The following is a 22,285-nucleotide window of genomic DNA, read 5'->3' on the forward strand; positions in this document are numbered from 1 at the left end:
GTCTAGTGGTAGGTGAATCAAGAAAAGCGCCCTTGATTATGCAAAAAGTAGTTGGATGCAAATCATATGCTTTTCAAAGGTACATATTCCTTGAGCTCCCTTTTGATATACAACTGTGCCAATGATTTGATTGATACTTGTTGCTCTCAAATGTTAATCTCTATTACAGCACGTATATGGTGTTGTCATGATTGGATTTATGCAAGAAATAAATTGAGTTTTCTTGATCAAAATTGAAGAATTGAGAATTCTCCCAATTAGCAATCGCTTGCAAAAGAAACAAACAAAAACGTTCCCTGTAAATCACATGTACAAATTTTGAAGGGCTCCTTCTTACCATATCTATTAGCATTTTAAGCTCAAACAAGAAGAAAAGAATCAATGGAAATATATATATTTCCCCTCATAGAAATTTGCCCTCAGGGTAAGATTTTGAGACCTTTAGTTTGTACTGGAATCAAGAATCAATGGGGGGCACAGAGCTTCTACTTCGACTGCCAGCCCTTGCAACGGGAGGAGGAGAGCACGCAGGGGCAGAAGGGGTTCCGCTTCGACTGTCGGCCCTTGCAACTGGAGGAGTAGAACACGAAGATGACGACGATGTGTTGGAAGATGTGTTTGTGAACCTGTTTGAGCTGCTTGTGAGTTTCTTCTTCTCCACTTCACAGACTTTGTCTTCTATTTTGTGATGGCGAACTTTGGTCGAGTTCAAGTTCAAGTTCACTGGGATTATACATTTGCAGAGGAAACCTACGAGAACAAATGATCCTAAGTTAAAACATTGTCTTAAATCATGCAATTAAGAACCTGATGCTCTATCAAGTACTTGTTGGGTAAGGGTTAAATTCATGCTACACCACATGTAATAATCATCTAACTATCCAGTATTTTAAACATCGAGTATTACATCATCTGTAAGGCGCCAGGTGAACCTTTAGTTGCAAGTGATTTTATTATTAGAAATTAGGTTGAACTGATATGGATATCGTAACAAAAACGTATATTTACCTCTCAATCTTGAGCTCTATCATCGTCTACTATTCTTGTTTACGTATGATTGCAATTGTTATTTTAGAGACCCTCAGTGCAAATATCTCCTTACACTATCTCATATAATCCATACACATCAAATAGGGTGAATATGTCAGAACAACCCATATTAATTAGACTCAAACACGTACCTTCGATATATATTATTTTTAGTAGGTCACGAGACTTTATTTTCGAAATAATCACAACTTTTTTTAAATAGTGAGCAAATTGTCTGCTACTTGAAAACTTGGATCTCCTCTTGAATTCCAATGCACCATTTTTTGATATAAAAAATTCAGAATGGGGCAGAGAGAGAGAGAGAAGTTACCGATTCTAGCTAGGCGATTAACCCAATTGGGGATGGGATTGCCAGTGAGTCTAACGCAGGCGTCGTTGCAGAAATGGTTGCAGTTCTTGGTGATCAAGTTATACGCATTTCCTCTGTACTTGTCTGCCAGCTCCTCCATCACTCGCCTCACCTCTCCGGGACTCATCTCCGTCCACCCCATCAAAATCGACTTCCTGAATCTGAACCCCTCACACTGTTTCGGCTGGCCTTCGAAAATCCCAGTCGTGGGGTATTCGTGAGCGCCGAACGCGTACTCCACACCGTGAACTGCCAAAAATTCCCAATTCAACAAATTTCTTCGCCACAAAATCCAGAAACTACGCAGTGAAACTTGGTGGATTTTTTTTTTCTTTTTCTAAAATAATTCCAGCGAAAAAAGTGTGAAATTGAGATCTGATTTTCGTGGAGGAGGAAGAGATCGGAGCTTAGAGAGAGATTGTTGAGTACGAACCTTGAACGCCGGAATGGTAGACACCGAGGCCGAGCCAGTAAGCATAACCATTGACGGAGGTGAGATCATACACATTGAGGTGCACCGCCGCCGATCCACGGCCGCTTTTAACCGAACTCTTCCGGCATAACATTGCAAATGAAAAAAGAAAAGACGAGTGATTTGATGTCACTGATAATCAACTCTTTGTTCAGCAGCCTTAGCTTTGAAGGTACGAGTGCAAACACAAAAACTGGGACATTCAATGAGGCTGAAGTCAAGAATTGGAGCTGAAAATGTGAAGGGGAGTGAGGATGAATTCACCGGCGGCACATGAGCGCCGCAGCCTCAACTTTTGGCGGACCATTGAGATCTTATATAGTAAAAATGTGGGAGATTGTGCAAATAAAAAAAGAAGATGGTGATTGAGGGAATAGTGAAGGAGAGGTTGGAATGTGAGCTGGTGTGATCCAATTCGTTTATTTAAAATTTGAAAAACTTGTGTTCTAGGAGAAAGTAACGTATACTAATTATGAGATGCAGTGGGAGTGTTGTGTGTATATGGGTCACTCCACCTGATTTGTTTTACATACACATGCATCTAAATTATATTTCATATTTTTTAAAATATTATAATATTAATTATATTTATATTTTTTTAGGCTAAAATGCATTTTATCCTTTGTATTTTGTTCAAAAACTTGTAATCCCCCATATTTTTTTGAAATGTGCGTTTGGGGATGGATTTTAACTATTTTTGACTTTATTTTTAAATTTTTTTTACTAAAATATCCTCATGGTATTTATATATCTCATATGTATATTTTTTTTTATTTATTTTGAGTATTTTTTTTTTGCATTTTCATCTTTTCAAAAAATATTTATTTAAAAATATGAAAAAATTATATAAATTTTTGAAAATTTATAATTAAATTCAAATATTAAATTAATTTAAATTTAAATAATTTGTATAATTGAAAAACTGAAAGGTAAAAATTATAATTGTTAAAATCTACAATTATTTTTAATTAATTAAATATATATTTAATTATTATAATTATTTAAAATTACTTTTATTAATTAAAATATATTTAATTAATATAATTAAAATTAACTAAAAAATTTAGGGAAAAAAAAAAGGCGGAGCCCCAATTGGGTGGGGTTTTTCTTTAAATAATTTTATTATAATATATATTTTTAATCAATAGAATATTAACTCTTGATTTTTTTTATAACCTTAAGATTCAGCGGTCAAGTTTAATTGATTAGATCTAATGGCTCAATATAATCAATACAGATCCAACGGTTATTAAAATAAGAAATTTTTTTTGAAAAAAAAATAACAAAATTAGTTAAATTTAATGAAAATGGGCGGTTGAGCAACATTTAACAAAATAGAGAGGGGTCTTTTAGCATTTTTAAAGTATAGGGAGTTTTATGCATTTTAACATGCTTTTAAAATGTGAAATTATACTCTTTTTTCAATTTTTCTTTTGAAATTATGTATATACCCTTTAAAAAATTCACTATTTAGACTTAACCCCCTTCTATTAGGGTTTGGGCGAATAATACCGATGTAAACAACAAAAATTACATAAATTTTTTATTTGACCTTCATATAACATTCTTATATATATTTTTGTACTTATCAAGAGGATAAATGTAATATATGTATAAATATATATCGAGTGAGATTAACATCATTATATTTTTTCCTTTATAAGTACAAAACTATTACATGGGAACATTAAAAGATGGGTAAAATTAAAAATATATATAATTATATTTGTTAAGGTCAACATTTTTTGTCCAAATCCTAACAAAATGGATTTTTCAGAGAAAATGTAAGTTTAATTCTGGAACTTCTCTGGAGAAAAGTATAATTTTATATTTTCAGAGTGAGTCTAAATGTAAATAACCTTATATTATAAATAAAAGTAAAATATATAAACAAACACATTATATTTCAAAAAAGAAAATTAAGAATATTATCAACACAAACTAAAAATTGGTATAGTGATATCACAAACCATTCTTTTTGAGTGAGAAATGTCGCTTTATATATATATATATGTATAAATATAGATATATTCATAGTTTTAGCAAAGAGAGGGCAACAATAGTAACAGCTTTGCTACTCTGTGTTATTTTAATAGTAAGTTCTCGAAATATTTGGACAAATAAAGATTGTTGAACTTTTAAAGATGTTAGCAACGCTGATTAGTATTTCATAGGATCAAATTTGGAGTAGGTTGTTGAGATCTTAATAACAAGTTGGAATTTGTTTTTTTTTTAGGGGAACTTATGAGTGCATATATTAAGCACTTTTCGATATCTTACAAACTCTCAAATATTTTCAAAAATTTTAAGCTCACCCTGAGCACCTTCTTAAATAACCAATACAGATATCGATACCATTGACATAACATAAATGTAGGTTGATTTTTTCTATTGGGGATATATCAAATACTGTGTTGGTCCAACAAGCGCAACACTGATAAAACCCGAGTATAGTTCTCAAAAGTTAGTAGACGGCTCATAAATCACAGAAAAATATAAAAAATGTATGTTATTCAGTGTAATTTTTTTTTTTAATATAGTTGAAAATATAAAAAAAAATTAAAATAATTTTATACTATTATCTCTCCAAAGCACTTTTAAGAGTTGTTGGAATCGAATATGCGCTTTTGCACTTAGGAAAAGAATTATTTTAGAATATTAGGAATTAAAGAAAATAAAATGCTATAAACTAAGTTGGGCTGAGGGAGTACAGTGCCACAAAGTGATGACTGATGATCATGATTAGGTTAAAAAATCTGGTGCAAGGATATTGGTGGACCTAACTAGATCAATGGTTCTCAATTTTTGGTCGGATGAATGGCTTTTTTTAAAATAATTATTTATTATTCTTGAGTTTATATTAATTTATTCTATCAATTACGATACTGTGATAGCAATTCAATTTAATATGAGATAAATTATTGATTCATCACATTTGGTTAAAAAGTCAGCAGTATGAAACCATCCCTTTAGTAGAAATTCGAATTGAAAATGAATAAAGGATTATTTTCTTTTTAATTTTTTTCAATTTGAGGGCATGTGGAGGAGGGATTGCTGGTATAATTTAGATGAAACTTAGAAGACATTTGATTCGACCTAACGTTGTTGAATAATAGACAGTTGAAGTCATGATTAGAAATGAAATTTTAGTAACTTTGTAAAATCCCCCCGCCCCCTTCATGGTTGCTATTTTGACTATGTGATCATGGTGTACTGGTAAATTTTATTACATAAAACCTAGTAAAATTGCATTGATCTCTCTTGGACAATGGACAATAGGGATGAAAAATAGAGTTCAGGGTATAGTGGCAGCCACGTGAGTTCAGGTACCGGGCAACTCAAACAGATTGAGTCCATAAGGTGGTTGAGGTCGAGTTTGGATCTTGCAAGAATTAGTGAGGTGAATCTTGGGTCCCATGAATCCCATCATAGTGTTTTTGCATTGACCTCTCTTCCATTTAATGTTTCCTTAGTTTTTAGTTTTTAAAACATTGAAGTACGCTTTAAAATTGTGTCATTATTGCTAAAATTCCAATAATTTTTTTTTTCTTGTTATAGTAATACCATCTAAAATATCAGCATCATATTTTTTTAATAAGATGTCTTTTAAAAAATAAACATACGTCCCATTTTTTTTTTATTATAGGAGTAATAGTTAGTGTATATTATAATTCGATGTCCAATTTTTTTCTTTTTCTAACAAAATATCTTTTTAGAAACAACATACATCCCACTGAAAATGGGCAAATGCCCGATCTATCAAGGAGGAATATCACGACATACAATTTAACTATTTAAAAGACAGCAAAAAGTAATAAGGAAGTTTTATGCATTTATAAAATATTAATATATAAGAATTGGAAATCTTAAGTTCATATTATACTAAAAATGTAGGTATATATTTAATTTTATTTTAACATTCCCACTTAGAAAATTGTACGACAAAGTTAGGAATTAAATAACAAGGTGCAAGACTATTAAAAAAATGTGTATAGTACAAGATTGACATGATTGATTTGATATTCCAACCACCACTTGGCTCCAATTTGAGATAAATTCTCTCTTCTTTGGCATTTTTTCCAATAGAATATTTTCCCCTATGTCCTTTTATAGATGTTAATTTATTATTCATTTCAAATTTCCTATTCTTGAAACTCTTCTTTAATTTACAAAAATAATAATAATAATAATTGGGCCTAGCTAAAATCCTCATAACAAAAAATTGCCACTTGCAGCCCATAATTGAATGGGCTTTCAGAGTGGCCCAAATTTATGGCCCATAACAGAAATTATTGGTACTGTTGAAAGTCCACTCTGCAGTCGGAGTCTGCTGCTTCTTTCTCTTCTCTGCAATGGTAATTCTTCCGGTGAAATGTTGAGCGGAAGAATATGAGAGTTGTTCTTACGGGGAAGAGGATCTTGAATCGGGTCCCGTGTTGGGACGGGTTCAAACTCTGCCGAAACCGACCCTTTTGCTCATCCACCCACAACAGCAAACCCGCCACCAGTGACAGCGGGGGCAGCAGCAACAATGGGTCTTCTTCTAATCCTTCATTGAGTACTTACAGTGAGCAGTACAAAGCTCTGGACAATCTTGATTTCATGACGGCCACGAAGATTCTCTTCTCTGAATCTCCCAAGAAGAAGAAATTTGGGTATGTTTTCTCTTTTTATTTGGGCATATTGTCGAACAGAGTGTTTGCATTGATGGTTCATGTGTCGGGCGTTTTTCGAGCGATTTGCTTTCAGTTACCGAAAGCACATTTTAGGTTATGATCACTGCGTTTGAATGCATGCGTTGAGAAAATAACGAGCTTGTTCAATGGTTTTTAGGTTGGATTTCCACCTGGTACAGCTATTCTTTGCTTGCCTGCCATCATTGGGTACCTCATTTTATTCATCTGATTGATTTTTGTCATTTATGTTGCAACTTTAAGTTGGGCTTGGCATTCGATCTGATTTATGACAGTTTCTATAAATTTCTGTCCCAGCTGTGTATCTCGTAGCTCAGTATGCACGCAGTGAAATGAGAAAAATGGATGCGGTATGATTATTTATATGTTTGATCATGGTTTGTATTTGGAATTCTCTTTGTCGAATGATCATCATGCCTCTCTCTCTATCCAAAAACTGAATGTGGTGTATGATGGTGACGTCTTCCAACTATGAGAACTATCCAGACTCGGATGTCTGTTTTATGGATTATGCTATTGATTAATTATACTTACGGAAGCTGCTTGGTTATGTGGGAAAGGAAAATATTTAGGGAGGTATTAAGTTTTAATGAGAAATCTAGCATTCAATAATTTAATTTTAGGGCAAGTCCATTCTCTGTTGTAATTTTCTGATTGCTCTGTATTTTCAGATTAGATCATCTGAATACTTAGACATTTGGGATCTGAGGGGAGATAATGATATCAAGTTTGCATTTGGAAAAATTCAGTTGCGTTCCTGTCTGAAAATCGCAATTTTAAGGAAGATTTTCACACATGATTGGGTTTATAGTTTCAATAACCTATTTTTTAAAACTTACCTGTTGTCTGAATCATTCAAAGTTTACCCATACTTGTACTTTTTTGCATTTGATTCACGTATGGCTTGTATGCTTATTCCCCTCTCTATGGCTATCCTCCCCTCCAACCCTCGCCCTAACAATTACCATTTTCAAAGTTCAGAGTCTTACATGTGGATGCTCAAGTACAAGAAGTTATATAAGATAAGAAATTGAGAAGGGAAGACTTGTTCTTCCCTCTCCAATAATCTGTTAGAAGCCGCCAAACATAATGCATAAAAGTTATCTCTGATGCATGTTATTAATCCTTGAGTTATTTAAGCAACCCACCCAGATATGTCCAGATCTGGATATGTATGTGGAATTCTGGTGCTTCGCTTTCTCAATGTGTTCATGGTTATGGCAGGAATTGGAGCGAAAGAAACAAGCTGAGTTTGAAGCACAAGCAAAAGAGCTGGAGCTGAAGGCTGCTGAAGAAAAAGCAGCAGCAGCAGCATCTAATCCAGAGCTTTTGGAGGTGAAAGGGAGACTAGATAAGCTTGAAGTGACAGTTAAGGAAATTGTTGTGGCCAAGAAGCAGGCGGACGAGGCTGTAAGAACAGGACAAGACGACATTATTGAGCAAAAACAAGCTGCTCAAGTTGAACCAGACAACAGTCAACATGACTCAGTAGGCAAGAATTCAAAGGAAAGAGGAACAGTCTCAAATGAAGGAGAGACTGGTAGGCTTGGACCAGTTCCTCATGCCTCACAGAGTAACCAAAAGGAGAATACAAAAAGAGGGACATTCGGGGAAGCAAAGAAATGAGACTTGACCTAATTTTACTCTGCAGAGTTTATTTGTTGAACTTGCAAGCATTTGGTGGCAAAGCTTTACCTTGACTCAAGTCGGCTGTTAAGAGTCTCACTAAGATGCTAATATATGAATTATATTTCCTAGACAGATTTATGTTGTACAATATCAGGAAAATGACTCGGTGGCTTATATAGCTGAGAAACTGAAGTAGCTAGTTTTTGACTGCTGCTTAGCTAGCTTCTTTATTTGATGGAATCTGGACTCTCAGGAATGGCCAATTTTGTGAGTGTAAATAAGACTTTCGTTTTTGGATAATCTGCTTGGCCCAATGGGAGTTTGCTTATTTAATATTTTCTTGAATCAATTTGATAATGTAAGTGCTAATGATTTCCTCATAGAATGACTTGTTACTCATTTCTAGTTGTAAATTTCAAGCCGTGAGCACGATGCCTTGAACTTGGTATTTTAGGCCAACTGCACGGCCTCTCAAATTGTATATGTCTGAATTTAGGTTTCCAATGGATTTTAACTACCAAAGAGTTTTGAATTATCTGAGATAAATTCTCTTTATGATTGCTGAAACCTCACATTACTTGATGATTAATGTCTTCAAGGGGGAACACAGCCATGTTTTGGAGTTTGTGTTGATCTTTATGTCCAGGTTTCCTTGAGATATGCAAAGTCTTTACATGTGGGCGTGAACAAATAAAAGATCAGCCTTATATGGGCCCTGTGTTCAAGAATGTTCCTTAGGTTCATACCTTTGACCTGCTGAATTTTTCCACCACCTAGTTTATTTGGCAAAATCTCTGTTACTACAAAGGTTTTTAACATCATGTAAGCATTTATAAACATAAACACAGTGGAAGATGGTGCTCTTGAGATCTAGACATGGCGTTATCATAAAAGATGTTGGTAAATTTTTCACTCCTCATCAGGTGATGCTTGTTCTTCCCTGTCGCGCTTAGCATTTACATTTGTTTTGTTATTGTTTTTAATTTTTGCAGGCAACTGGATGACGAGCTGCAGTGTTTGAGCTTCGTTTCTTAAATGTGAGGGACACACATAAGAGGCATGCTGTTCTTTTACATCCATCAATGAAGAACAACGATAAAGATGAGCACCTACCGGGGGATGTGAAAATCTTTTGTCCAGAAGTAATACAAAAGGTAACCCTGATTGCCTGATCATATAGTTACCTGTGGATTCATGGAATGCTAGGCCCGAGTTTAACTGGCAAACAATGAGTAAAGTCTTGAAAGGTTCTTCTATAATTGCAATTATTTAGGATATTAGCTCCTCTTATTAGACTTTCTTCTTTAGTTGGATTAATAGGACTATAGCAAGGTGTGTGGTAGTTGCGTATTAAATGAAATAAGGACCGAGTGCCGATTACATAATGACTGGAGATCTTAATTATGTGTTCCGACATTAGAACGACTTCAATCTTGAGATTTCACTTTCCCACTTCTGCACTCTTATACACCACATGCCGCAGCCTTGTTCTTGATCTACTACAGAGGTACCATATGCTACAAATGGAAGTGTTGGGATATTTAAGGTGCATCTAGACATGTATTTAAGTAAGCCTCAATGAAAATAGTGAAATCTAATAAATGAAGTTGTTCCGTTTTTCTTTTCCTGGAATCTTGATGTTCTCCATACTCCACTAGACAAAAAAGGTAAGATTAGTGGAAAATTTTGTTAAGCATTGATACATATGAACTGAAGTGCAGAAAGGTAGACATCATATGGCGCAGAAGATCATGGAATAGACGGTTAAGGCATACGCTTCCCCTTTGGTTATTTGACAATATTGTTGCGTGTTTTATTTCCATCACTTACTAATAAGACTACTTTCGCATCTCCCCCAGGATGAAACCGAGATTTTTAGTTTTGGCAGTATGATATCGACCATCAAGGCAAAAACGCAAACGGCCTTGTGCATTTTGATGAGGCAGGTAACCATATCAGATCAATTTAAGTATGACTAATGTCTGTAGTAGTAGATTTATGACTTGATTATGAAGTAATGATCAATTTTTCCTTTTCCATTAGCTTTGGTCCAATGTTCGCATTCAATGACGATGTAAGTCTCCTACGATTGCGCTTCTTCGGACAGTAACTATTGAAAATAGCACACACAGAATGCACAATGTTCTTAAAAGTTTTTGATGTACATGGTAGCTATTATTGTCGTTCCATAATGTCAACGTCCGACCTCGCCACCTTATAGTATAAATGCATTTAATCCCCAGCACAATTATATTACATAGTCTTGTACTTGAATCAAACGTAGTGGTTGCTATCATGGTCAGATGCTTTAATCAGACCACGAAAGTCATGGTGGTGGTTTGTGATTCTTGCACACAACCTGGATTCGCATTGATGAAACTTAAATTCCATGATCCCATGACTATGAAGGAAGCGCTATGACTGTCCCACATCTCAATAATAGAATTTGGACCTCTGTCGAAAGCGCATGGAGGGATGTTTGTTCAGCACGCTTTTAATGATGCTTTATTAGGACATCCATGATCAAGATTTGAGTTTTGAGTCATAATTCTCCATGCAACTTTTTCTTGTTTTTTAATAAAATATTATGTAATAATGATCTTATCTTGCCCTACAATTTAGGGCCAAATAAGACTGGGAAACAACTAGTACCATATTGAGGCTGACTTTTTTCAGAAAATTTTAACTTTTTTGTTTTTCCTAAACTTGAATTGCACTATATTAATATAATATAGGGTAAAATAAACTTTGCACCCCTCAATTATGCATAAAGTGCATTTACACTCCTGAACTATGTCCTTACTATTTACACCCTTAAAATATTTTCATTGTAATTATTCTCCTAAATATAATCAGAATTATTATATATATATTTTCAAAATAAACACTACTCAAATTTATAATTTTTATATTTGAACGTAGAATTTGTATAAACTCCATAAATTTATAATTCTTATATTTTTTACACAACTGATAAAAAATTTATATAATTTTTGCATGTATTGTTATATATATTGATTTTTTTTTTAAAAATAAATTATCAATATATATTTAAAATATTACATCGAACATATATATATATTGTATACTATGCAAATCTATAATTTAATTAATATATAATATTCTATATTTTTTAAGTAATGATGTGATATATTTTTATTATGTGGGCATATAATTGAATAAAATTTTATAAGTTATATAACATACTTTTTCTATAATATTATAGGCATTATATTGACACATATTTACATGTATCTTTTAACATAATTTATCTACTTTGTAAAATATATTTGCATTATTGAGCTTATAAATAATATTTGTATTCCATAATTTATAAAATAATTATATAAATTATAAATATTATTTTTAAAGTAAAGTGTGAGTAAAGTTTTAAATATTATATAAATATGTCTATAGAGTATACCTCCATGCTTATAAATCGCTTATAAGAGTATTTATCATTTTGTAGAAGCACGTGCCCTACGTCGAATGATGATTAATACACATCCCATTTTCTAAATTTTAAGGTGCATGTGTCATCACCGCACCCAATGCACATAGAAATTTAACATGCATTTAACTTTATGTGTTTTTATTAACGTAGTTCTCACATCAGTAAAGAGAATCAAACTCATAATCTTTCCCTTCGTCACCAACTAAATCAGTACTCGTGGACAAAAATTATTGATCACACTATCATGCTATTGATGATTGATCTGATGTGATCAAACTCGATTTAAATAATTTTTTTTTTTATATTTTTCAACTAAAAATATCTCTTTCGACCATTCAAAATAATTTTGAAATTCACCAAAACAAAACAATGTCCGAAAAGAATATTATCTTTTATAGAAAGTTTACAACGAAAGAAATAATAATAGTAATACATAAAAAGAAAAGAAAAGAAGAAGAAAAGTAGTTCTAATTTCCCAAATCTTGAAATTGCTTAAAAATGTGAAATGGCCACCTTATTTGACCCAAAGCACAAGACATATTGTGAGTTGTAGAATGTAACCTGTAAGCTGACTAATTGAAGAAGAAGTTACCCACATGGAAGATTAAGATTGTATCTGTGGAGGATTAGTGACTGGATTTGGGATAATGACATGATTAAGTTGAAGTTTAACATGAATCATGAGTGTGATTACTGATTAGGGCCCGCCATTATCCCCTTTCTCAACATCTCTTAGCTAACAAATCAATGCATTCAAGATTTCAAACATTTTTAATGCGGAAAGCTGATGTGATTTGAGAGCTTATATGGGCCCACTTCTATACAAACAAGGCTTTGTTTGGTTTCGGATTTCGGGTTTTTCACTTTTTTGTACGTTCTAAATGTTTTCTTTTTATTTTTTAGGAATACTTATTTTCATTTTCTCCCAACCCTGAGTTGTTAGTTGGCTTAAGCTTTCCACGATTTTAAAATTGGTATGAATTTACGGGATTTTCAAAATTCCATCAAACTTATATTTATGTAATATTTTTTACCCTTAAATTAAGTAAAAGTCATTACCTATATTTTTACACACATAAAATTATAAAACCTCCATTGTCAGACGGGATTCGATATCTACAATAATTTGGTATGCGAATGCATGGCTCGGGGTCGTTAAAAGTATTTAATTTTTTAATTATTTTAAAAAATAATATAAAATAATAATTACACTCTTTTTTCTTGAAGTTTAGTGTAATTACACAGAAAAATTATATTTAACACATTTGAGGTTTAAAATAAAAATATCAACCAAAAACCTCCGCAAAGAATAACTCCAAACATCACCCAAAAAAATATTTTGAAAAATAAAATAAAAAGGCCACTTCAACTTTCTATATCATGAGTAAAACTAATGACCAACCTATTAATGTAGACAGCTTAATAAGATGGTCAATATCTCCCAACTGCAGGTGGGGCCCTCACCAAATGTGTCATACGCCCAAATCTCAACCGTCAATTATTACATACATTGATGATGAGTGATCCAACTCACTTCACAAAAATATGTATATATTACATGCTCACTCTTATCTACATGTACGGTTTCATGACTTTATGCTTATAAATGCGACAACTCCAAATATATATAATAAAAACGCAACCATTTCATCATAAGATTCACAATATCTAGTTGAGAACTAAAGCACGACTTTTTGTTTTTCTTTTTAAAATAATTTCTAGTTGGGAGAATTTAGTTTAATTTGTATAGTAATACAAGTTCCTTAAATTCTGTATGTCATACAATTTTATAATGGAATAATATATAAATTATTTAAAAATTAATATTTCCACATTTTTACATGATCATCAAATGCTGATTGTTATTTCATATTAGTTTAATTGGCAAGAACAAATTACTTTTCCACTAAAAGATTTTGTGTTCTTAGTGTTCTATCTATTGGCATAATCTGTAGACGACTTTGATTGATCATAACATGATGATTGAATAAATTATAACTGCATGTACATTTTTTTATATCAAAAAAATAAAATTTAATAATTGATGAAAAGATAGGAACTAATATTACTTTCTATGGAAATGAATAATCAGAATTTACATTGAGAATAGTGAATAAAAAAAGATATTTCTAAGAAAATTTTCAGGGTAAAGAATTGAAAAAATCTAAGTGAGAGTGAGGAGGAAAAAAGCAAAGCAAAATCGAAAATTAAGCAATTAAGGCACTAAATTGAAGTAATTAGAGTCTGAGAGACAAATCCAACTTTTTCAACTCTTCTTGATTGCTACTCTTCAAATGAGAATTACCAGTGCTATCCCATCCGAATCCTCCAACCCCATCCACCGCCGGAGGTAACCTCCGCCCACCGTCAAACCTAGCTGCTCCGCCGCTCGATGAAGCACCAATCTGGTGGTTCTCCGCCGTCAGCCGCCCTATCGCCGGCTGCTGATCAAGGGGCTTTCTTGCCCAACCCGAATGCCCGTATATCGGCACCCTACCAACACTCGAGGCTGAAAAGCTCGGCTTATGGATCATGGAGTGGACCTGAATCCCAAGAGACCTGTTAAAGGACGAGCCGTGTAGAGGGAGAGAAGCCATGCTCGGGTAGAAGTGTGCCGCCGCGTCGTGGCGGCTGAAGGAGGCGGCGCCGCCACCCCTCTTCGCCATGGTTCGTTCTCGTTTGTGGGCATTCTGGTGACCACCGAGAGCCTGCGAGCTGTAGAATTTCCTGTTGCAGTAGTTGCATGAGAAAACTCGGGCCTCCGACAACGGTTCATTCCCCGGATTCTGAGAAGGGTTTGTGTGGAAAAGGTTGAGTTCTTGATTTGATGAAGTATGATCTGAGTCGTTGTTGGGGAGGAGGGTGAGATCCAGTGCAAGATGATCAGGGTTCTTGATCTTGGGGTGTTGCTCTTCTTCCATTTGATGATCTGTTCTTGGGGTGTTTGATGATGTTGAATTTATGATGCATGATGCAGATGAATGATTGATGGTTGAGGATGCAGGATGAGAATGATTGCATGGATGATCATCAGTTGTTGGAGCCTCCATATGTGGAGGGTTGAGTTTGAAGTTTGAAGTAATATTTCTTTCTTCTTTTTCTGATCAGTTTGGAGTGGAGGAGGGATGAAGTGTGGGTTTAATACTAATAAGTTTGAAATGTTAATTGATTAGAATATAAATGCTGTGGTACTATGTATGGAAAGTAGAATTTACAGTTACAAGACCTAATTATAGACATTGAGGATTGGGGTTCTTTATTTTTTCTTTTTTTTTTTGGGAGGTGGGGGGGGGGGTGAGGTTGGGGGTTGGCAGTTTTCCACACTAGAAATTCTAATCAAATTGAATTTGAATCTATAATAAGTACAATATATTTATGGTGTTATAGTTCATAAAAAGTTACCAATAACATAACAAATGTATTATACTTGCTTTGTGATTGATTTGGTTCACTAACTTGATTTGGTAAAAAAAATTCTACTTACCATGTCACATTCACGCGTGTATTATATGTAACAACTGTCCATGCTAAATTTGAAAAAAACAAATACTAATCACTCATTAGTGTATAGTACAAAAATCTAGTAAAAGATCCATACTAAAAAATAGGATGAAATATCTTCAAATCCACTTAGAAATAATATTAAATTAATATGTACGTGTATGGTATTTCATTTTTAAAATATAATTTAATTTAATTATATTTTTGAGTATGTGACATAGCAATAAAATAATAGATCCCTAAGGAATAGAGGGTGGGGTAGGGGTCACAAAGTTCTTGATTGAAACTCATGAAATAAACCATATCTCGATCTACCCCCTCTTTCATGACATACATGCTCCATTCAATGTGTTTTCTCTACTTTTCTTTTGTCGTGTTTGTTCAAGTCATTTGTAGTACTTGTTGATTTGAGGGTCTTTGCCCACTTCCGGGAATACCCTAAAGCACAAGAATATTTAAAATATTTATAAAATAATACAAAAATACTTTAATAAAACATTAGGATGTAAACTTAATTAAGAACTCCCATCATAGTATGTTTTTATCTCATTACCGACAACTTATAAGTTTTATAATTTTATTTTATCGAAATTCTATTTAATTAAGTAAGATCAAATATTTTATAATTTTTAAAAAAATTAAAAATTTGTAGAAATCTTTCACTTTGTAAAATCTAAGATACGGGTGAAATGCCCTTTCGGCATCACCGAAAGAAAAAAAACATATATTTTTCATATAATTCAAAAAGATTTGGATTTTGATTGGAGAAATTAATAAAATGGACCGAATCTACTCCAAGATGAGCTCTAATTATTTTATAATTATGTGGACACACACTCTTTTTGTCGTTATCGCGGATGGTGTAATATCAAACACATCTCACTAAGCATATATTTTCAAAAGTTATGGCACTAATCAAAGAAATAGACTAAGTACTATTAATGAATAGTGAGCAAAAAAGGTACTTATTATTTATATATTAGGACAAACTAAGCCATGAAGAGATAAACACAAGCACATGATATGTAGTACCATAAGCTTTGTGAGGGTTCCTTTAATTCTTTAGTAGTATATATATATATATACATATATGTGTGTGTGTGAGAGAGAGATCAATGTCTGTAATTTTGGATCATCAGCTTAGATCATGTTCGACCGGGGTAAAAAATATGAATTTTCATTCTTGTTTGGTAGTTCTTTCAATTTATGAGGAAAATTTTGTTTGTTTCCATATAACTTGTTGGTAGTTTATGGAGAACCACATGAAATGGGAAAAAAGAAAAAGAATATTTCAGAAATATTTATGGTTTATTATTCAATTTGAAACTTAGAACAATTAATTTTGCATATATATATTTGAATTCGAATTTGAAAGAAGAAAAATTAAATATTATGCTCATGATTGGGTACTTATGGATCTTAATTGTTGGGGGGGGGGGGAGTGATTAATTCGTGTTAGTATGTTATTGTATAGTTTTTTTTGACTTTTTTGAGTGCCTAATGAATAAGATAGTGGCAATAAGCTAGCACGAGAGGTTTCAAATTTTAATTCAATTCAAGGAACCTCCATTTTGTATATTAATGTTGTGTCAATGACTTTAATTATATGTCTTATAACTAAATTAATATACATTACATATATATATATATATATTAACATAAGATTCATATATAGTCATGAAAGTTGAGTTGAAGTTGTGATTTGAAATTGGTATGCAATCGTCCACTATAATTATAAAAAGAATATTATATCTTAATTAATTTTGTTTAATAGATATATATATATATATATATATATATTGCATGCACATACTTAATTGCAAAACGGAAGTGACTGTGGGTAATTGTTGCAAGAATCTACAATACTAAACAGTTTTATATTTTAGGGTTAATTACACTTACACCTCTCTAAAAGTGTGAAAATTATAGTTTTTATAACATTCTTTGTTTATAATTATACATTTTTTTAATAATTTGGTAGAAAAATGCTGATATCAACAAAAAAAAATTTATATAAATTTACATACTAACACACACAATGCACATGCACACTGACATAGCACAGAAACACACACACACGCACACCAATTCGAAAGGGCGATAAGATTGGAAGTTTGTGTAAATTCTTTTAATAATATCAGCATTAAATTATTCAAATCGTAATTAAAAAAAAGTACAATTATAAATAGAGAATTCTTAGAGGGAGATACAATTAAAATTTTGAAGGTTTTTCAAAAGAATTGTGATTTTTACAATTTTAGAGGGATTTAAGTGGATTAACCCTATAGTGTACCAATTACACTGAACATTAGATCTTTTATTCTTGTGCAGTCAAAAACAAGGATCAACGACAGCTAGTGTTGTCATATCATTACTGCACATAAAAATCAATATTATAAAAAGACGATCATTTTATGAGTAGTGACATATAATTTTTAAATGGTACTTCAAAAAATAAAATTATTCCCTTTTAGCAATTAAAACTTGTAAGTGAATTAATTATAAATCTCAATCTATGTATCTTTATAAATAATTAATTGAAAATTATGTAGATGGAATTTGTCTTTTTGGGAAGTCTTATCATAAGCTTCTCTATTAATTAATTCCTCTTTTGATTATTATTTGGGAAAAAAGGGACATACATATATAGGTACACTTATTCCTACTAATGAAAAATGGCCCATGAAATGCTATCATTTTAGGTGGATTGATTTGACAATCACTAGTTCAAATTGAAACAAGGATGGAAAAAATAGAGGGATGAACTTATAATTAATTGGTTGGGACTAAAACTTCCACACGTGCAACATTCTATTTAAATTACACTTCCATCAAAATATTAGAAATGCAATCATTTTATGAGGAAGAATATATATATATATATACATATATATATATAATTTGGGGAAATTTAGATAATTTTTTTAATAATTTATCTATAGCAAAATAGAAATATAATTAATATAATGTACTCCCTTGCTACAATATTGTAATACATTTAGCTCGATGGTGGAGTTTTAGATGAGAATTAAAAATAAAATTAAAAATTTCTGTACTTTTAGACGGACACGATCAAGATTAGTGGTTAGAAAGGTCACTCAAAAAAAAGAAAGAAAAAGATGAATCATCTTATGAAAGAGCAAAATTTTGGAACCTTTTGTAATAAAAAGAAAAAAAAAGGGGGGGGGGGGGTTAATTACGCTTAGATTTTCATCTAAAAATGCTATATTACATTTTCTTTTTTAAAAAAAAAGTTTTGAATTATATTTATATCTTTTCTGAAAATTCTCGATTTACACTTGTGACATGACCCCCTTCTGTTAAGACTTTAACAAAAAATATTGATGAGTGCAAAGAAAAATACATAATTTTTTATTTTGCCCCTCAATTAATATTTTTAGGACAATATGATATATATATATATATATACAGAGTGAAGGTTAATATTATTATACTTTTTTTTTTCATAAGTACTTATATGAAAATATTAAATAAGGAACAAAATTAAAAATTTATATAATTTTTTTTTACGTCAGTATTTTTTGACCAAACTTAACAGAAGAGGGTCAGGTATAAACAATGAATTTTTGAATAGGGTGTAAGTGTAATTCTATTTTTTTTTTGAAAAAGTATAATTTCACATTTTTAGAGGGATCAAAGTGTAATTAACCCTTGATGTCAACAATAAGAATCATGTTTTATGTGGTATTAGGTATGCCATATATCTCAAAATTACTAGTTCCTCTTTTTCTTGGAATAATTAGGTTTTAAATTAAATTTCATAATAAATTTTGGCTTTTCATATATTCAAAATGACAAATTAATTACACAAGTGCCTGTACTAAATTTAAATTTTATTGTATGCTGATGGATTGACCGAAGATAAATATAAGTCACCTTTTATTTTAGATTAACCAATTGGCCTAAAAAATATGTTCAAGAACGACCAATCAGAAAATCGATCCAAGTTCAAGTCCATTGTGTTCAAAACCAACATACGTGAGACCAAGCTACTATAACCCTACTCATGCCTATAAAAAGACCCTACACTACTCAAGTCAAACACATTCCACACAACAAGAAAAGGAGATGGAATATTCAAGATAAATCCTTACATTCAATACACAAGACACAACAAATTCAAGGACCAAAGTCCAAAACTCTTTGCCACAGAAAAGCTCTGCAACTGCAAAAGTTCTATATCGTCTTGGGCATCCAATTTTTAAGTCTTGATACCAAATTTGAAGATAAGACATAATTTACTCCACAAAATTGGAGAAGATTTACTTATCTATGTTCAAGAAACAAGCTTCAAACCCTTGAATCTATGTTTGGAGCGAAGAATCAAAGGATTATTTTCAAATTAGAAATTGTATCCGTTTTTCTTTTAAATTTATTTAAAAAATCTTATAAACTTATATATTTCATAAGATGTTTCTAAAGCTTATGAGGTACAGATTTTGTTTTAGAAACATTTTTTGCAATTTTTTTAAAAGAAAATCCAGCAAGAGTAAAGTAGTATTATACATATCTCTATTTAGGAGATACATAATTATTTTTTATTTGAAGATACTTACAATTTTTTAAATAATAAAAAGATATTTGTAATTAAGATAAATTTTATAAAAGATAATAATAATTTATCCTTTAATTTATTAGTGAAATATTTGTTGAAATATAGATTTGTTAATGACTTGGGTGCACTTGGGATACATATTACATATGAGGACAGGCATGGGGTGGCCGACAGTTGGATTATGAAGCTGATGTTGTAAGGGCCCTTATGTGCTGTGCTACCTCAGTGCTATTCTTATAATCAGATAACTGTGTAAGATATATGTTAGACATAACATGACCTATGTTTCAAAAGTAGGGTTTTTTTCCTTTTTGGGTGATCATCATTTTGGACATCTAACCATTGCGTCAAAAGAAATGATTTTGTCCGAATGTATTCCATAAATCAATCACATAACAAAAATATATAATTATAAACGTAATATTATTATTTTCTTTAAAGTATAAATTCAAAGATCGTAACTTAAAAAAAAAAAATAGATTGTTACCATACCATATATATTATATATGACTACAATTTAAAAATCATAATAAATCAATATTGTCTATCATAATTAAACAAAATTAATACGAGAATATAAGTTAAGACCATGAGGATTAATCAATATTTGTCATTGATGGGTACTGAAATTAATCAATAAATAAGGGAACTTGAGTATAAACGTGGAATTTGATTAAATAAGTTGTATAATTCAAAATGGAGTGCCTAAATATGGAGAATGATGCTAAAAATGCGTGAGAGAAGTGCAGAAAAATGAAAGAATTTGAGTGGCTTGCTATGTGAACTTAGTTACATGTTAACTTATCTAGACAAATTATAAAAGATTTGAGGTCGGTTGAAGATTTTTTTAGGGATATAGCTCTATTGGACTTATCTTTTAGAAGATATGCTAGCAACAAGAGGTCATGTCTTGTCATCCAAATATCCAGGAATGTTAGTTACGTTCATTCTTAATCAATTAGATTTAGTTGGCAACAGAATCTCTGTTAACACCCTTTTAGGGTGATATGGCTTAATATGTATAGAATGTAGCTGACGTGAATGGCATTGGGTCTGTTGGTATTGGATCTATTTTCAGGTGTTACCTGTTAATAGGGTGGAGAACCCATGCAGCCTGTTAAGTGTATTTGAGACAGTAGAATTTTGGCCATGTTGCAGTGAGCAAGCGGAGACTTGACTCCTTAGCGTGAGTTTAGGCTGAATTTATTTTTTAGATTTTAAAAAAAAAAAAAAAAGTCCTATAGACATCAACTATGATTTGTCAAAAATTTTAACCATCACTAATATTTTGGTACCTTTAAAAACAAGGAGTTTGAACCTATGGCCATGAAGCTCAATGAGTTTAGAGCTTGAACTAGTTATACATTTAGACCCTATTGATAGTTATATCAGCCCCTAGCTAAAAAGGACTAATTAGGCACACTTTTTGTTCGTAAATTTTAAATTTTGTGTAAAAATATATTTTTTGAAAATATAATCATATCTTTCAATTTATGAGAAACGATTTTATTAATAAATAATTCATATTTTTTATTCTCAACACTATGAGTCTGAACACAATTTTCATATTTTCATCTAGTGAAAAAGTATACTATATATTTAATTTTAATTGATGAAAACAAAACATAAATATTAAATGTGATTATATATATATATATTCTGATTTTAAAATACCACGTAAATGCACAAATAACTTCCACCAATATATACAAAAATCATATTATCATTTTAAAAAAATCTGACAGAAATATGAATCAATCTCATGATATATGTATTTCACTCAGAACAATTTAATTTGAGTGAAAAACTTTTCTCGTATTTTCCTCTCTTCTATCTAACTTTTACCTCTTTCTCTGTTCATTTTTTTCCTCCCGACCACATTATTTCACATATGAAATCAAACAAAATATATAAAAAAAAATTAAAAAGAACCACAATCATATACTAAAAGAATAATAATCAAATACTTTAGATTAAAAAATCAAATATTGTCCCACCATTAGTAATTAATGACAATTATTGGACATAACTGCAGATGCCCATGAGCATTATTTTAGAGTTCCCAAGGTAGGAAATGACCAAGCAATTATGTCTTTATTGCCTTTTGAAATCAGATCGGAATCATGTGAGATTTGTTTGTCTGTGTGCATCTTTCTGTGTTTCCAAATGAAAGAATGTGGGCATCTCCATCTTTCCACATAATTAAAACACCCCTAAATAGGACTTCATTTTCCCTATCTTTTCCCACACTCCAAGACACCCAAAAATCATAATTTCTTTCTTGCTAGCTTTCTCTAATGCTCTCTCTCTCTCTCTCTCTCTCTATATATATATATATATATATATATATTCATATTTAGAAAAGGATTTTGGAATTGACCAATGATTTCTTGTCCACCGGCATATGGGGGTAAGGATTGGTGACAAACTTAGACTATTATAAATGTGTTTTGTTTTTTATTTCAACAAATTTGATGCTACCGACAGAATTTTAGCGTGTTATATTTGAATTTTGATTGTACGTGTGAATATACTACTTTTTGATCTCGTTACTCCTAAT

General features: G+C 31.6%; 3 protein-coding genes across 3 annotated transcripts; 1 reads left to right on the forward strand and 2 right to left on the reverse strand.

The window, feature by feature from the left end:
* Positions 1-233: 233 nt before the first annotated feature.
* Positions 234-2,299, reverse strand: LOC105165010 (deSI-like protein At4g17486). Its single transcript, XM_011083890.3, has 3 exons — positions 1,833-2,299; positions 1,361-1,648; positions 234-750 (listed from the first exon to the last, which is right to left on the reverse strand). Exons 1-3 carry the CDS (start codon positions 1,963-1,965, stop codon positions 458-460), a joined length of 714 nt encoding a protein of 237 aa, XP_011082192.1. The 5' UTR covers positions 1,966-2,299; the 3' UTR covers positions 234-457.
* A 3,877-nt stretch (positions 2,300-6,176) lies between these two features.
* Positions 6,177-8,494, forward strand: LOC105165019 (uncharacterized). Its single transcript, XM_011083898.3, has 4 exons — positions 6,177-6,526; positions 6,705-6,754; positions 6,863-6,915; positions 7,790-8,494. Exons 1-4 carry the CDS (start codon positions 6,261-6,263, stop codon positions 8,189-8,191), a joined length of 771 nt encoding a protein of 256 aa, XP_011082200.1. The 5' UTR covers positions 6,177-6,260; the 3' UTR covers positions 8,192-8,494.
* A 5,195-nt stretch (positions 8,495-13,689) lies between these two features.
* On the reverse strand, positions 13,690-14,832 carry LOC105165026 (zinc finger protein 1). Its single transcript, XM_011083906.3, has one exon. It carries the CDS (start codon positions 14,696-14,698, stop codon positions 13,886-13,888), a length of 813 nt encoding a protein of 270 aa, XP_011082208.1. The 5' UTR covers positions 14,699-14,832; the 3' UTR covers positions 13,690-13,885.
* Positions 14,833-22,285: the final 7,453 nt, after the last annotated feature.

Source organism: Sesamum indicum, linkage group LG1 (genome assembly GCF_026168435.1).
Source record: "Sesamum indicum cultivar Baizhima isolate 11 linkage group LG1, ASM2616843v1, whole genome shotgun sequence".
Classification (NCBI taxonomy): Eukaryota; Viridiplantae; Streptophyta; class Magnoliopsida; order Lamiales; family Pedaliaceae; genus Sesamum; species Sesamum indicum.